This window comes from Terrapene carolina, unplaced genomic scaffold, assembly GCF_002925995.2.
Source record: "Terrapene carolina triunguis isolate 2854851 unplaced genomic scaffold, T_m_triunguis-2.0 Scaffold113, whole genome shotgun sequence".
NCBI classification, from domain to species: Eukaryota; Metazoa; Chordata; order Testudines; family Emydidae; genus Terrapene; species Terrapene triunguis.
In genome coordinates, this window is record NW_020664464.1 from 22,536,120 (window position 1) to 22,554,803 (window position 18,684).

General features: G+C 39.5%; 1 protein-coding gene across 1 annotated transcript in view; it reads right to left on the minus strand.

Moving 5' to 3' along the window:
- Window positions 1-13,866: 13,866 nt before the first annotated feature.
- LOC112112200 (contactin-associated protein-like 4) overlaps window positions 13,867-18,684 on the minus strand; it is a 308,184-nt gene continuing 303,366 nt past the window's right edge. The window contains exon 24 of the mRNA XM_024208012.2: window positions 13,867-14,093. Coding sequence (XP_024063780.1) covers window positions 13,900-14,093 — 194 coding nt within the window. The 3' untranslated portion in view covers window positions 13,867-13,899. The remainder of the gene's footprint in view (window positions 14,094-18,684) is intronic.

Here is an 18,684-nt window from a genome sequence, read left to right on the forward strand (position 1 = left end):
TTACATGGAAAAACAGACTGCACCAACATAGCATAACAACTACCCTCTTGTTTTAAAATATTTGTGATATTTGCTCATTGCAACCACAAGGCTCTTGTATTATTTGGAAGTGGTAGGCAAATTCATAGGACACCTTTTCCTGGCTGCATTAAAATACCCTGATAGTAGGGAGTGTGACAAAGTCAGGCCAGACACCTATCAGAGAATGGAGGAAGGCAGGTATGCCAGGTGTAGAACCATAAAGGCCCTTTTTCCCTATGAGCTGAAAAGAGGCTACCTCAGGTCAATTGGAGAGACCTGAGTCTCAGGCATGGTCTGCACTGTGGGGGGGATCAATCTAAGTTACGCAACTTTAGCTACGTGAATAACGTAGCTGAAGTTGACGTACTTAGATCTACTTACCACGGTGTCTTCACTACCGGCTGGATCGGCAGGCAGTGATCGATCCAGCAGGGATCGATTTATCGCGTCTAGTGTAGACGCGATAAATCGATCCCCGAGCACTCTCCCGTTGACTTCTGTACTCCAGCTCGGCGAGAGGCGCAGGCAGAGTTGATGGGGGAGTGTCAGCAGTCGACTCACCGTAATGAAGACACCGCGCTAAGTAGATCTAAGTATATCGACTTCAGCTATGTTATTCACGTACCTGAAGTTGCGTAACTTAGATCAATCCCCCCCACCTCCTAGTGTAGACCAGGCCTAATTAAGGTCTGCCTGTGACCTTTAAAAACCCATCTTCTGGTGAGAGAGGGAAGAGAGATGAGACACAAGCTGGAGCAAGGGTAGTGGGAGCAGGGAGAGAAGGCGTCTCCTGAGTGGAAGGCTGATTTCCTCCCTATAGAGGAAGCAACTGAGCTAACAGATATGGTGGGGGAAGGACTGATGCCCAGAAGCCAGCATAGTAAGGCAACATCCCTGAGAGGGGCCAGGGAAAGCTATTCCCTTTTTGTGTTGTGAGTCACTCTTGTTTGACTGAAGAGGTTTTTTTTGGGCCTACATGGAGGCCAACGATCTAAATATCGGAAAATAAAACCAAGTGAGGAATAAAACTGTCCAGAGTGGGACTGATTTACTCCAGGTCCCTCCATAGCTAGAGGGGGGAAACGCTGAGCCTGCTGAGGAGAAGGAGATGCCTTGACACAGGAGGGGAGTAGGGAGTAAATCCAAATCCAAGGAAGATAATAGAGCCTGATTCTTCATCCTTCTAACTTCTATAACTAATATCCCAATTTATCCTTCCTTTCAGACACTTATCTTTTAAATACTGCAAAAAATGGTTGTTTTCATTATGTCACACTGAAGTAGTTACATTTCTAAGAAAAGGTACCAACATAAAGTCTGAATTCACCTGTGTGGCTGAACATGAGCACACTGTAGATGACTGACACTCAACAATGATTACTCAGCCCTGATCTACACTGGGGGGGGGCGGGAGGGATTGATCTAAGTTATGCAACTTCAGCTATGTGAATAATGTAGCTGAAGTCGACGTACTTCGATTGACTTACTGTGGTGTCTTCACTGTGGTGAGTCAACTGCTGCTGCTCCCCCATTGACTCTGCTTGTGCCTCTCGCGGCGCTGGAGTACAGGAGTTGATGGGAGAGCGCTCGGGGGTCGATTTATTACAGCTAGACTAGACACGATAAATTGATTCCTGCTGGATGGATCACTGCCTGCCAATCCAGCGGGTAGTGAAAACATACCCGTCAGATTAAAAAAATAGATGTGCTTCTGTTCTCAAAGTGGGCAATAAGAGGGGAAGACCATAATAACCAGATGCATAGGAGCAGTCACTAACTGAATGCATTTTATTCCACCGCTCTACAGACCAAGGGACTGGTCTGTGTTTCTACTCTGGCAAAGAGTTCATTGAGTTCAATAAGGGATGCAGGATTGGGCTTTAAGGTAGTAGAAAACACTTCTAGGATATAGAGAGGGGGCTTGGTAGTGCCCAGACCAAAAAAAGAAAATATTTTCCATTGAGGAAAAAATGGGGACAACCTACTCTGTTGTGGGGAGGGCAACTCAAAAATGTCTATTCATTTCAATTTAAAAAATTATATATTCCTCCAGTAATCCATAATGAGAACAAGTTGCTTTGGGCAATTTGAAAAAAAAGGATTTAAAATTATGAGTATTTGAAAATTCAGTGCAGTGCATGCACAGTAAAACACACATATAACTTTTACGGGGATAACTTAAACATGCAGCAGCCATTTAACTATGTACCAAAACGGACAGGCAACTGAAATGATGTATAAAGGCAAGACATATTGAAATGCTGGAAGAAGTTATGTCCTTTGTGACCCTGTGATTTAGAGGAATGAGCATAGGAAAGGAAGCTAGTTGAGTTTCTCTTTCTATTACAGCCACTGATGAGCTTGATAGTACTTTACACATATACTGCTCAGAGAGGTTGATTTGCCCAAGGTACACTGAAAGACATTGCTTTAAAACATAGAGCTTCAGACTTCTATTTCCATGTCTAATTGGTTAGACCAAAATTATCAGTGGAGATAGCTTTTGCACTGACTCTTAGTTTTTCCCTCTGTAAAATGGGTATTACTTATTTATCTAATGCATGAATCCCATTGCCCACTTGTTTAATCCAAAGTTTAAACTACTTAGTTTACTGGTATTCTTATTTGGTGACTTATGAGATGTGTTACAGATAATCCACTTTACAACAAATGGGGATTGAGGTGCCAGTCCACCGATGCTAATGTGTACATAAGTGCATCACTGAATCAGCATAGGGAGAGAAAACTTGGAGATTGATTAAGTTTTCAATAGAGTGGGATAAAATATTTGCAATCAAAGTTTTCTTGGTTTTGGCTTTATGAAATTGGAGTGATTTTGACAATTTTTACATTGCTTTTCTGTATTCTGAGTTGGTTTAGTTCATTGTGGTAGGTCACATCAGCCTGGTAGTATTGATTCTGGTGTCCTGATTGGCTGAGCCTACCATATGTGGTCAAGAGGACTAGTAGAAAGGTATTTTCTCACTTTTTAAGAGGGCACGGCTGCATTAAATTAGAGAACAGTAAAGGTGTCAGCATCAGCAGGAATCTGTGAGTCCAGTATAGTTACCTAGCACCACAGCCCCCAAAAGATATTGCAGAAGTGGGAGGTCCATTTACTAAAGATCCCAGAGAGTAGCAGTCCATTAGTCCTTGCTCCAATAAAACTCCATTAATTACGTCTCATAGACTCATAGACTCATAGACTTAAAGGTCAGAAGGGACCATTATGGTCATCTAGTCTGACCTCCAGCATTATGCAGGCCACAAAAGCTGACCCACCCACTTTCCCTTAACTCAGCTGTTGAAGTCTCCAGATCGTGATTTAAAGACTTCAAGTCGCAGAGAATCCTCCAGCTTGCGACCCCTGCCCAATGCTGCGGAGGAAGGCGAAAAACCTCCAGGGCCTCTGCCAATCTACCCTGGAGGAAAATTCCTTCCCGACCCCAAATATGGCGATCAGTAGAACCCCGAGCATACAGGCAAGATTCTCTAGCCAGACCCACATTTTACCAGTGATGGCACTTTATTACCTAATTGACTAAAATCACGTTATCTCATTAAACCATTCCCTCCATATTAAACCATTCCCTCCATAAACTTATCTAGCCTAATCTTGAAGCCAGAGAGGTCTTTCGCCCCCACCGTTTCCCTCGGAAGGCTGTTCCAAAATTTCAGAGTGCTAGGGATCATCAGGCACAGATTTCTCATAGACAAATGAACTATATGGCGACAGAGGGTGATATGTTCCAATAGGGTCCTTCATAACATGGTTCTGATATTTCAGATAAGCATCCAAACTGTGAAACTAATTAAAGCTCCCCATCACTAGCTGTATAATTTTTGTTTTTTTTTCTTTTCCTGATGAAAATGTTGTGCAAAATGCTTTTATGTGTAGTTTAGTTATACTGCAATTCACTTAGTCATACATGTAGTCTGGCTAAACTTATTCTGGCGTTTGAATATTTTAAAATGTATGCTTCGCATAGTCACAAGTCCATACAATTCAGTAATGGATCCTGGTGGGAAATAGAATAGGTTATCTTCATCTTCTGCCACTTTGCTGCAACAATAACCAATGGACTCTATTTCTTCTTAATTAAAAAATGTCTAAATTAACTCTGAAATGACTTAATGGAAAATAAACTGCACATTATCTAATTCATCCTCACAACACCCCCCTGCTGCGAAGATAAATATTATAATCTTCATTTTCACTGAGTGGAAACTGAAACAGAGAAGTGAATTGTCCAAGGCCACACAGCAAGTGAGCGGCTAAACTGCAATGAGAATGTAAGGCTTCTTGACTCCTAGCCATGTGTCAATTCCTCTAGACAGTGCCACCTCTAGGATGCCTCTAAAGTATCTATCATAAATCTTATATAGCAGAGACCAGAAATGGCTCAGCGGCTTTTTTTTTTTGACATTTATACATAATTTATACATAATTTTAGCTTTGGACCAATGCATATTATTTAACATATATGTAGAGTGCCTAAACATTGTTGCACTATGGACCTATGCAAGTCCCATTAAGGTAATGCCCTCAGTCAGACTAAGCCCTATATTACTAAGAGCCAGATGTTTCTAGTCCTAGGATGGCTTAAGGAACTACTCCATCCCTAACACTCTGGGGCACACAGTGCACCAAAAGGGATAGGGACTGATTGGGAGGATGCTGTGCCATGGCTCTACTTTCCCAATACACCAGCCTGCAGAACTGCCCAGTTACTCAAGGGGAGTAAAATGCAATCCTCAGAGTAGTATAGAAGCAAGTGTGTTGGATGACTCCACATACTCCTCCTTAGGTAATGTGCTTTCACACTGTCCCACTGCAGGGCTATATCACATAGGCACAATCTATCTCTAAATAACCAACTCAATAATTGCTTTAAAAAAATCCTACATGTAATTAAACCTGGCATTGTTCTGGCATGCTCTGTACCTTGCATGTTATAGAATGGAATTTGCTATAAGCATGCAAACTAGCACCTACACCAGTATGAAAGGCAACGAGGCCTCATGGTGAGCAAATGCAGAAAGGCCAGCTTGAGCTATTGCCAATAACACATGTTTTATTGTAAATGTAGTTAGTTTAAGAATATTACCATGTATTAAAGGAAATTAAAGATGACTACAGCAATGGAGAAAGGACTGTTAATCCCTAGGAAGTGCCTGGGTAAACAGGTACTACACAAGGGCAAAATTTCTATCACTCTATATATTATGTGTCTCATTTAAAACATTTCATTTCTAAAAATGTAACATTTAGCTATCATGGGGTACAGAATAACAGGCATTCACTAACACTTTCTTAATTGGATTCTAACTAAATAGGTTTATTTGTAATCATAAAATAAGACTGTCAAAGCAACTTATAAACATTTAAAATTCACAGTGTAATGGGGTACTGTTGCCCACTGTTGTTACTTTCTATAGAGGAAAATATATACTGCTGTGCTTAATTTACACCTGGAAATACTTTATTGTGCCAAATAAATAGCTGTGTCAATCTGAAAGTAAAAAATAAAATAAAAAAGCATTTCTAAGCATGCTGTACAAAAAGTAATTGACAGATGTCCGTGACAACACAATCCAAATAAACATTGTTATACCAAATGAAAATATATCTATACAGAGCTTTATAAAAGAAAACATTTCCAGAGCTGTTTATAAAACAATTATCATAATAGAAAATTTATCATTTTGCACTCTCATTCCCCTTACGTATTCTGTGCTCTGGGAGCCCAGCACATACAACACAAATACAGCAATGTACAAAACATCTTCTATAAAAATATAAAGCTATACTGCACTTCAATGCAAATCTGGACTTGCTGCATTTTTCAGAGGTTTGATATCATATTTTAAACTGAATCATACATGAATCAGTTACTATCCACCAGGATTCACTGAAGAAAACTTACACTATAGAACTACTTTTTTTAACTTGCACAGGCATACATTTAAAAAAAATGCATTTTCATTCTAAAAAGTACTTTCAATGTTACTCAAGTGGGCATATACTATTTACTTATTTGCTGAAGAAAAAATGCACTAACCACCAAACATCTCCAGACTAGTGAACATACTAGTTTAACTATACCATGCGAATTATCCCAGGCACATTGAAGCCATCAAAACTTATATGGTTACCAGTCTAGCCAATATTGCTTCATCTAAGGGCTGGTCCACACTACCCGCCTAATTCGGCGGGTAGAGATCGATCTTCTGGGATCGATTTATCGCGTCTCATCTGGACGCGATAGATCAATCCCAGAAGCGCTCCCCCGTCGACTGCGGAACTCCTGCTCGCCGAGAGGAGGAAGCGCTGTCGACGGGGGAGCCTGCCTGCACCGCGTGGACCCGAAGTAAGTACTTTTACTTCGATATAGGAAACGTCGACTTCAGCTACGCTATTCTCGTAGCTGAAGTTGCGTTTCCTATATCGATCCCCCGCCCCAGTGTGGACCAGCCCTAACAATCAGCATCTGAATGCTGCCAATAAACTGGTCACCAAGGCACAGCAAATGTCACTTCCCAATGTCCAGGGATAAACAGGAAGTACCCTGTCACTGACTCTGTAGTAGCAATCCTACCTGGACAGTGCTGCACACTTTCCATTCAGCTGCTATCATCTTGAGCTCATGGTGGTGGACCAAACAGGAGAGAGATGCTGCCACTACCAGGAACTCTCACATCATCACTAGGCAGGATGAACAGCTACTTGGCTTTGGGCTTCCATGCCGGCTCTAGAGCCAGCCTAATGGGTTCAAGTGTAGTGTGGTTCACTGGGCCAAGACCAGCCATGCCGAGGGTATCCAGGACAGCCCACTGCTGTTGGGTTCCTTGGAGGTCTTCTCAAGCTGAACACCGCTGACTCTGACTGGAGCAAGGCCATTTAGCTGTTGTGGTCCCTCCCTGTCCCCCCTAGCCTAGCCTTGCTTGTCTTGCCCACATACAATCACTGTATAGCTATAATTTGTGTCTGTTGCTGATAAACAGATCACACATAATGGGCCTTCATTCCTCTTTCTTCCAAAGCTCACATTGACTTCAGTGGGAGGTATGGCTGTTCAAGCAATGCAAGATTATAATAGACATGAAAGGCTGTAAAAACACAAATTGTTTAAGTTCTTCCCCCAACTACAGCATCACTATATCCTCAGCGGGTATAAATCAGCGTAGCTCCATTGACGTCAATGAAGGGAGATTTATACTGGCTGACATTAACAATTAGAAAGAAGTAAGATATCACATACACCTCTGTGTGATAACTTCTGACAAATATGGATTCTTTTTATTGGTGACCTCACTAAGTGCACATTTGTTATGATGATCAACATTTTAGAGCACAGTTTCAAAATATAGAAAACATTAGCTTGCTGACACTATGTAGCTGTGTTAAAGGTAACAAGAAATGCTTATTTTTGCTGCAAAGATATCAGAATGTGCTTATGTTTAGTTATTTAATGAAGTGCTGTTGATGCCACTTAGTGCAAGACATATGTGAGGCGATATGCAGGATCTATAATTTATATATGTAGAATGGATTTACAGCTATTAGTTTACAGTAAAGCTTTTTTTTTTTTTTTTAAATGTGCAACAGTAAATGTGGTAGAGATAATAGAGAGCAGCCAGGGTGACTAGAAGAGTACTAGAAAGGGCTAATGAAGCAGAAAAGAGGACTAGGGGAAGGAGGGATAATATCTGGGAGAGCTCAATATCCCAAGGAGCCTAAGAACATCCGAGAAGCTGCCCAGGTACCTTAAACTGGACAACTTCCCTAGGCTAGAGTACACATGGCTTAGTGAAGGAGTAATTTACTCATTTTATACATTCACTCCTGGCTAATTCTGAAATCTTACAGCTTCACTGCTAGCAGCTACTTTGTTGTAATGGAATTTGTGCTCTGTTTTGTGCTTATCCATATTAAATCCATCCTGTTCGCTTCAACTATTGCCCACTTACACGAATCTGCTGGGCACTGATTGCTGCTAACACATGGCATGTGGAACACATGGCATGTGAGTATATTTGCTCCTTATGCAATGGTTCAAGAATAATTTTTCAGGTGTGAATCTGTCCTTACACACAGAATAGGAGAGGAAAATCAATGTAAAGACAAGGAATAAACTCCTGAAACAAATTGGCTAAAAAAATATTGGTAATTAACATATTGTTTAAAAGATTGATGCTGTGTTCCATTATAATAATATTTATCATTTATGTAGTGATTTTTCAGCTTCAAAGTGCTTTACATCATTAATAATTCTACCTACACACAACCCAACTATTTTTCTCCCTATTATACATATCGAGCAGAAAGGTTAATGGTTTCCACAAGGCCAGAGCGGGGCGTGAGGGGTAAAATTTGAAGTACCTGGTTCCTTGTCTAAAGTTCAAATCACACATTTCTTTATTCACAGAAATATGATGAATGTCTGATAATTACTTATGTCACTTTTAAACAGGCACTTATCAGTTCACTGATATTGTAGCAGAGGGTCATGTTCAGTACCCTTTTTTCTTGGCCCAGTGTCCTTTATGCTGGATACTTTCTAGTTAATGCTGGCCACATCAACTGTTTGCAGCATACAACTGTTTTCTAAAACAAACAAAAATAACCCACCCCCCCAAAAAAACAAAACAGGAGACTATATTGTGCTAAAAAATGGGGGGGGGGGTACAAAATTGTACACTCGTGTCTTCTGTAGTGGGTATCACATCAGAATAGTTAGAGGATTCAAATTTTAGTGAGCATTGTGGCACACAGATTTTTGTATTCAAATCTGAAAATATAGCCCAACCAGTACTCAGGCTCACATGGGTGCTGCTGGGTGCTTGGTGTCTAACACAACAGCCATTGATTCCTCCATATTCCACCTGGAATTTAAGGGGATTTGGGGTGGCTGCTTCTTTTGCCTCATGTAGGATTTTAGGGGCTTTCAGTAAAGCCCACTGCCTCACTTAATCTGCAAAACAATCTTCTGAAGGGAAGGCTGGAGATGCAGCCCCCTCCCCCCCCCCCCCCCCCGAAAAATACATGGTTGATTGTTTAATAGAGCTGTGCTTGAAGTAGATACATATACACAATCCATTGCGATTCTAATTGCTTGTTTGTCCAAAATATTGCAAGAATGTGGATTATTTCCCACTACATTACACACTGGACTGTCCATCATTTCACTCTTTCCAATCATTGTGTAAAGTATTAGGGCTGGTGTAGACCCTTGGCCTTGTATCTGACTAGATGGTACAGGAGACTCACGTATAGAAATGGAGCTTTTTCACCTTTAAGCCATGGGTTCATATACTGCCTAGATCAGTAGAGACTGTGGGCCAGAACTCTAGCCTTGGTTAGCCCCAATTCAATCTTATTTAAAGCAATGTATTTGCACACGAATAGCTGAAGGCAGAATTTAATCACAGGTCAAAAAGAATGGACCTAGCAATTTATATGAAATGAGGTCATGGTTTCATTTCAGTTCCCCCAAACTTTCACCACAACTAGCACCAGTTGGTTCCTCTCTTTGGCAATTGAAGCAGTGAGATAAAAAGGGCTGAGAAGTCACACAAGCCCAGATCCTGAAAGGTACTCAGGCACCTAACTCTCTCTCCTTTAGTGTCTAAATACCTTTGAAGATCTGAGCCATAGTCCCTCCAGAACAGAACTGAGGCAAACAAGCAGGGTTAATTAGCAGATCTTGCACCATAAATACCCCTGTCATATTCTGATGTTGTTCCTTGTGCTGTCAGTTTGCCTTTATACAATTTTATCCTTTTATTTAATACTGATTTCTGCAGTTTTTCTAACTAATAGTGCTCAATCTCATTAAATGATCAGAAGCTCCAGGGATTCATTTGTGTTTGGTGCTGCAGAATTAGGGCCTGATTAATAAACTTCTGATCACTTCAATTATGTGGCATTTTTGCATGCTCTGCAACTACTCCCCAGAGAGTCATGTTTTCGCAACATGAAGTTTTGTGAATTAAATTCTTTTTCTGTTGCAAACAAGAAGACACATTTTCCTGATAATACAATGTGGCACTGCATAGCTCTGTACGGTTACAGCTTCAATATGAATGTGTGACCTTCCCAAGTTTTCTCAAGTTAATGCATTTTATTTCCAAAGTCACTTGTTGAGCTGTAATAATTATTTTGTTCATCCTGTGCCACATTCCATAAGTATATATTAGCATCAGTGTTAATTTTTGGGCTGTATGACGTGTTTCTCATTAAATGTTTGTAGCGTACTTTCACTGCATTTAGTATGTTACACAGGCTTGGGCAATGCACCAACAGAAGTGTTTGTTTGAAGATGAATGAAAAACAATTATTATTTTACAATGATTGACTAAATATAGGATGTATAAATGATTGCAGCCCTTATGCAGCCTTAGCCCACACAAAGCATTACAAATTTCCTCAGGTTTCATGCCACTGTTTACTGTCTATACAACTTAAAGAGGAGTGTATTTGCCATGGAAATTGGTCAGTGCATAGTAGACATGCTATACTAGGTCTAGGATGCACAGCATTTTTATAAATAACCACACTCACCAGTATGTTATATGCACTTCTACTTTTTTTTACTGCTTTAAGAAAAAAAAAAGAAGAGAGAATCAGTATATTGTCCTAAGTTTTAAACTTTTTTATACAAATTTTTAAAAATATTTTCCTCACTTTCTTTTAAAAATTGTTTTATTAACAGAGCGAGGCAAAAGATTACACATTGGGATAAGAGAGTCAAGGAAGGGACAGCACAATGGTGTACAATGTATCAGTGCACTTTGGTGCCACCATTTTGTTGTACCCATAAGAAGGCAGCAAATAGTGGATAATGTTGTTTCATTGACTCTGAACCTGTATATACCGGACTCCATCCATGAATATATGATCAGTCTTTCTATGGCAGAAAATGGGCATTTATTCCTTCTGAGAGATGCAATTACGGTATGCTACAAATGTGTAGATGTGCATTCAACAACCACCACCCATTTTTTTTTCTTTTCTTCACACAGTAAAATGCCATAAAAGTTCTTAAACATAGTGTGTCATTCACACAGGGATTTTTTTTTCATATTTAATTATTTTGCAAAATGGGTCTTTACTGAGCTATGGCCTTCCTGTTGCCTTTTTTTTTTAAAAAAAAACACCCATCAATGAATAATGAAAGACTACAATCATTCTCTTGACAGAAAGTGAAAGAAGCAGCTTTTCTTTCCATTTTGACACTCAAAAACAAAGTTAAAACAAACAAATGGAGGAAGAAACAACAGGTAACTGGAATGTTAAATTTGTATATTTCCAACTTGTCCTGGTGTTGATACACTTTGGGTTCCTATTACAATCTGAAAAGTATGTGGGAAGTGCCCACAAAGTATAGTGTCTCTTTTATAATTCAATCAAATATTTCTTTGTGGCGGCAGCATCCAACACATTGAGATCTCCAATATCATAAAGAGTTTAGTCCTGTCCCATATGGTCACTGCTGCACCCTTGACTGGTAAAGGTATAGGTAGCTTAAATGGGGTTCTTACATCAAGTGTTTATTTGGAATAGCAGTTGCACATAATGAATAGAGGAGAGTGGGACATTCATACCAGTGCTATGGAGGAGGGAAAATATTGGCAGAGTCATTAGTGATAGAGGGATTTGATCCAAAGCCCAGTGAAGGCAATGGAAAGATACCCATTGAATTCAATACTCTTTGGCTCAGGGCTTTAAAGAGGGACAAGGTGCTTCCCTCTTTAGAGAACAGGTTTGGGGCAGGGGGAGAAGAGCAGAGGCGTAGCGAGCGCCCTCCGTACCCTCCAACCGGAGGGGGCCCCGCAAGGAAGGGGGCCCCTAAAAGTGGCAAAATAAATACCGCATTCCAGTTTCTGCATTGTAAGGGGCCCCGCCCGGACATATGTTCGGAGGGGGCCACCGTTCGGAGGGGGCCACGTTCTTTGTTGCTACGGCCCTGGAGAAGAGGGAGAGGTTAAACCAGACTAGATGCAATTGCAATAAAACAATGTTTAATGGTTATGACCCAGGAAATGTAGGAAAAACTCAGCACTGAATAAAGAAGAGGGACAGAAGGAGACTGTGTGCCTAAAGGATGTGTGTTTGAAAAGGCTCCCAGTGTCAACAAGAAGGGGAGAAATGTACTCCTAGACATGAAGAGGAGCTGTAAAGAAGACAGTAGAAAAGGGACTGTGAGACTCCAGTGAGGAGTTAATAAAAGTGAGGAAGGAAAACAAACCTAAAGGAACATATTTTCAAAGAGACCTCTACTCACCCTCTAAATTTACACCCATAATTTCTGTAAAGCAATTTTACACATGCACATTTTTGGCCAAACTTTTGTGCTCAGATAATGTATTTGGACATCTAGGGTGGGATTTTCAAAAGTGTTCAGAGTTGAGCTAACCCTATACCCATTGACTCAGTGGGTACTACCATTGGTTTCAATGAAAGCAGAGTTAGGTCAGCACTGAGTAATTTCTAAAATCCCATCCCTATCTTTTCAGACAGAAATGATATTTGCATTCTTAAATCCAGGTTTTAGACACACAACGCTTAGTAACTCCAGAAAAGCTTATGTCCCAGAATGGCTCAGGCGTAGAGGCCAGACTTTTGAAAATTTGGCCTAATTATTCTATATGTTTGGCTTTGAAGGGAAGTTATTATAATTTACTGTAATATCTCACTGAGGTATTATTAGGTATTATTATGGAGTGCAGTGCAAGAGAATTAGAGCATCAGGAAGTGTGCTATTTGTAAAATGTCTTATCTTACCAGGATCAAAAAGAGAAACTGATTTCCTTTATTTTATACAAATTAACCTCGGGACTTGGAAGATCATATATCTACTGCTTTCAGAGAGCATACCTTTTGTAGTGAAGGGAGACAATTACATTTAGGCTGCATTGATAAATTTCCAAAATTTACCAGCCCAGGTACTCTATTTGTCCACCTTCTGCTGTTATTATTAATGATAATCAATAAGTGAATGATATTTTACTCATCTTTACAAATAAGCAGCACTCAGAGGGTGCTGGATTATGCAAATAATGTGGTAATTTGCTGCAATCCACTGCCAAACACGTGATGAAAGAGCTTCTATAATTTAGTGGCACACTTTGTGCACACTTCAGCCTGCACCCTGATAAAACTGTAAACTTCAAAATTAAATTCAGTAGCTAAAGATTGTCAGTGTGTCCAATTGAATAAAAAGGGCCAAATGGATCCAATTACCCCATTCTCTATAGCCAGGTTAGAAACTGATCTGTTAATGTCATCATTGGTCATTTCACATGGAAAAATAAGTAAGGGTTTTGTTTAGTTTTGGGTATCTGGCTTGATGACTCACGAGTAGAAGTTGACACTGGCCAACAGTGGTGGAAAAGGGATTCAATATCAGGAAGCCACGGGGGATCACTATAAAGCAACATAGCAGAGTTTCTCAAGTAAACGTTACAGTTCAACTTTGACCTTGAACAAAATGCCTGAATCACAGATTTTAAAGAGATGGATGGGCGCAATAGCTTAACGATTCTCCCACTTAAAAACCATATTCAGCATTCACGTTAAAATTCAGTTGTAGAAGGTCACATCAGAACAGTCGGAAACTACCAACAATGAAATTGGTTACAATATCTAATTCACTGTTACATAAAATGCATTTACGGTATAATAGCTAAGGAATGCATGTAATTTAAAGAGGCCTCCTATAGCAATCACTGAGACTCAACATATGCAGTATAATAGGTCTCAAATCCATTGCATTTACTTTGAGTGCAAGAGCTTTTTTGTCCATTGAGAGCCCCTGGCTTAGCAAGAAAGTCAGACTGTCACATTATTATATTAAATTAAATCATAAATGCCAATCAGAAGAAGTATTCCTTTTGATTTTCGTTGACTGTATTTTGCATGCTGAGCTCACATTTCAGGGCAGTCTCGGCACTGTCCTCATTTTCTGATCCTTTTGCCTCATTTTTTTTATATACGCTTTTTTTTTTATAAATGCGTACAGCTATGGCAGTGATGCAAAGCAGGATGAATATCACAACTGCTATCACACCTAGGGAGGAGAGAGGAGGAGAGAAAATTAATCAGATATACTAGTCAAATAATAAGTGAGGTTCATAGCCGAGGTTCAACCAGTGTGTGCTGTAGAACCGATATGGTGGGACCCCCAAGAGGGGAAATGGAAGTATGACAACAATCCCCCTGAAACTCCCAATGAAACTAGAACTTCAGAGCAAAATGGTGCAGTCCACAAATGAACAGGCTTGGCCAGAAAATGCAAGGAGTGAGGAGCATTCAGAAGAAGTGCTAATTCAATACCTCCCCGGACATCCTTTTATGGAATCTAGCCAGAGTTTAACGCTTCCCGTCCCCAGATATGATGGTGCCAGTACCAATACCTGCCCTCCCCTCTTCGAAGAAAATCCCCATTCATATGTAGTTTCCTTTGGAAGCACAAGTTGGGGTGGGCAGGTGTTCACAGCCCTAACTTATGCCACCTACTCTGAATCAAGCCCTACATCTACACTGTATCGTTACAGTCTACTATTAGATGTTTGTCATAATAATCAAGACATGCTTGATTGAAAAAGACCACATGTTCTTTGGGCCCCTAAGTGAAAAAAATGTGGGGTTCTTTTCCTTCCTGTAATCAGGATTGTGTCATTGTGTGTGATGGGTGAGGTGTGAGCATGCCTGGTCCCTGAATGAACAGGAACATTTGTGGCTCCATGGATAGCATTGGCTTTGCTACTTCTTCAGATGTTTTTGATTTAGTCTTGCCACACAATACCAGCACCACACCAATCATCACAACAATAACACAGTAGTCCAGAGCCTGCTGAATGGAGGAAAAATAAAGGGTGAGAGAAATATCTTTGAACACTTATAATTTGGGGAAGCACTCAGATACCATGGTGATGATCACCATATAGGAGACTAAATAGATTGGGCAGATAGGATTAAAGCTGCCAGTACTGAAGATTTATAGTACAGTTCCTGTAACAGGGTAGGGCAAGAAAGAGAGAAATGCTTACAGTTCCATATCAACCACATAGCGTAAATGAAAACAATGCATCCGTTCTAAAATAAAAGCAATGATTTGGCCATTTGTCATCATCTCATAAAAATCTACCATCTTCAAAATGCTTCATTTTATATTAAGTTACAAGGACCTTATTGTGAATTTTTTCTCTATATATAGAAATCTCACTGATGTTTTGAGTGCAGACTGACTGCATGATCTTTATTAAGATACACCAGGATGTACACTGTTTTGTTTTACTGTAACAGCACATACATACTCTGAGGGCTTATCTATGCACAATTTTCTAAAGCAATAGAGTTAAGGTGGTATAATCCCTTATGTATTAATGCAATTATACCTGTAGAAAGGTGCTTATATTAGTATTAGGGGTTTAACTGATATAACTAAAGCAGCATAAAACCTGCGTGTACACTAGAGCTGTGTGAATTATTGATTTTTTGGTTTTATGGCACTTACAATAAAACAGTTTCAAGTCAACCCAAGAACTAATTTATTTAAATTTCAGCAAATTGAAACATTGAAAAAAATAATTTATGTCAAATTAAACATTTTGATTTGAAACTAAATGTTTCATTTTGATTTTTGAGTGTACTTTTCTTCTTAAATTAAAATAAATCAAAGGTAATTTCAAAACAAAAAGTCATTTTGATTGAAAAATCACAATATTTTGTTTTGAAAATGTTTAAATGAAACATTTCAACCTTTTTTTGAATTGTTGTACTAGTTTTTTTAAACCAAAATAATTTGCCAAAAATCAACACAAATTTGTGAGTCAACCCAAATCTGTATTTTTCACCAAGGAAGAGTTTTGGTTGAAAAAATTCACTCACGTGTAGTGTACGCCACTCTTAATGTGTTCAATAGCAATAACTAGAGAGGTTTACATTAAAAATAGTGGGAACTTCAGGGTCTCTTGGAGTTCAAAAACAATTATGGTTTTAATACACTTAAAAACATAACCCTCTAAAATGTATCTAGCACATAAATTAAGTATCTTTCCTACATAGTAAGTAATTATGACAGATATAGACACATGTGAAAACCCAGTATCAGGAACCAAGTGTAAAATCTTGACCACATATAAGTCCATGACAAACTCCCAAAGAGGACTTCAATAGGACAGAATCTCACCCCCAAAAGTTAGCATGTTTTTAGGTACTAATTTTTTGTTTGTATATTTGTTTTTCATTATGGCTGAATATACAGTAAATGTACAATGGGCTTTTAAGACTTGCAGGTGCCTAAAGCTTGCTGGTGTTCTCAGCCATTGCTCAGTTAATAGTCTGAGTTGAGGTGCTTACTCTACAGTTGTTTTCTATTTATGAAAATGAAAACAAGAAATAGGAGGCAAAATTGTACCAAAGTTGCAACCTAAAATTAGAAAGTTAAACATTAAAGGTCCAACATATACGGTGGCACAAACAGTCAGGGTATTTGACCTTTGAGTGACGTAAACTGTGGAAGAAATAATTGTGTGTGCAAGAGTAGCTATGTTTCCCCTTCCTTTATCTGCCTAACCCAGTACAGATCCCAACTCTCTTCTACTGACCAATCATGTTTAGAAGGAGGATGACCCACATCCTGGTGCTTTCCAGGGCACCCTTAGAGATCCTATACTTAGGGAAGTGGGTGCAAATCAAGCACCAGCCAGCTTGCATGTGACTATCCCAGACATGCCACTCACACTTGCTTTGTATCTATGGGATGCTGTTAATGCTTGCACTCCATGGGACTGAATTTCCATTACCTTGCACCTCGAGTTGTCATTTACATTGATACACAGTGAGTACAAAGTGGGTGTGGTACCATTCTGATTTGGTAGCAATTAACATTCACGTTGTACAAATATAAATGACTAAACAAGATGTAAGGTAGTGGAGAATTAGGCCCAAGACTAGGAAACATCAACATCCAGTGAGTTGTACAGCAGTCACTAGGCTGTATAACTGATATTACTGGAGATGATGTGTCAGATGAGAAGAACCCAATTTGATTTTTCAGAAGCTGAAATGAGTTTGCAGTGCTGACAGTAAGAAAAAAAAATCATTTTATTTGTAAACTGAGAACATTTGATTTGGAAATCATTGAGTGACAGACAAACACAAAACCTTAAAATCGCATGTTTAATGTTACTTATCAGAGTAGAACACCTTAAACTGTGTTAAAATTGCAGTGTTTTTAGGTTCATGAACATCTTCCTTTCTTCCCTTGCTACAACTGTAGGCTTGAGATTTCAGACTATGGTATTTTTTTCCCCACCCTAACACCTTTAGTATGTGCAGCAAAGGGTTTCTGTGGAGAGCTAAGTAACTGATTTTAAAAATCAAATGGATGTTTGTTTGTGTTAAAGTTTTAGGTGAGTTAACAATTACAGATCTTTCACAGCAGGTATCCTATTTCTGCTTAGGCCAAACTCCTTGCAATCTGCAGTACCAGTCTTCTAGAGAAAAGTGGTATCAGGATCAGACAAACTGTAGAAAGAATAGAAGGAGCATGTCCTGATGCAAAGTCACCTTAAGTCAACAGAATGCCTTTGAGCAAATGGTTTGGAGATTCTGAGTATAGGACCCAATCAGAGTGGATGGATTATAGAGTGCAGATTAGACAGATTTACATATTCACAATCCAGTTATTCTGCTGTGAAGAACTACACTATGATTATCTAAATATCTTCACTCTGATTGGCAGAATATTAGAATAGCATATTATTACTGACATGCATCCGACGAAGTGGGCATTCACCCACGAAAGCTTATGCTCCAATACATCTGTTAGTCTTAAAGGTGCCACGGGACTCTCTGTTGCTTATTACTGAGAAAATTACAAACACTAGATAAACCAGACACCCAGAACCAATCAGAACTGAAGGAATGGCATAACTTGAAAAATCTGATTGGCTGAGACAATTCCATTTCAGTATAATAATAATAATCACAAATTTGTATTCACTAGAATGAAAAATTAAACTGTGTGCATAAGACTCCTCAAATGCCTCGATACCACAGTGATTGGCACCTTATAATTTCCCCCTACCCCCATTAGTTTGTCTAACAAATTAACCTAGGAAAGGTGCTTGATTCAGAAGCACCTTTGTTTGGAGTGACACTTTGGTTTGCTGGAGGGGCCCTTTGGTAGGGAGGGTTCTCAGTCCCTTTTTGTCTGAATTAACCTTTTCTTGCAGGGCTGAGCCCATAAGTAGCATTTTTTTCTCAAATCAATGTTACTCAGTGACACTAAAATAACTGAAATCCCCATTGACAGAAATTGTCTGTGGGTGGAATTCATCTATGGCACAAAGGAACACCACCAGTTTCTTAATCATGACTTTATCGTACCATAGGGTCCTGCATGAGGCTGTACAAATATATCTGCATACTTCTCACTTCCCACAAAAAAGGGGAATGAAGGTTGATGATGGAGTGGGCCACAGATGACCCAGGTGAGGGGGTTATGGAATTCACTTTTACATTAACCTAGTGGCCCCTCTGGCTAGAGTGGTGGCCCTATAGCCTTGAATAGCAGTCATAGAGGGTCTGTGCTGCAATCTCACATCCCAGCCCTGGGTTAAATATTGGATTTCACCCCCTCAGCCCACTCA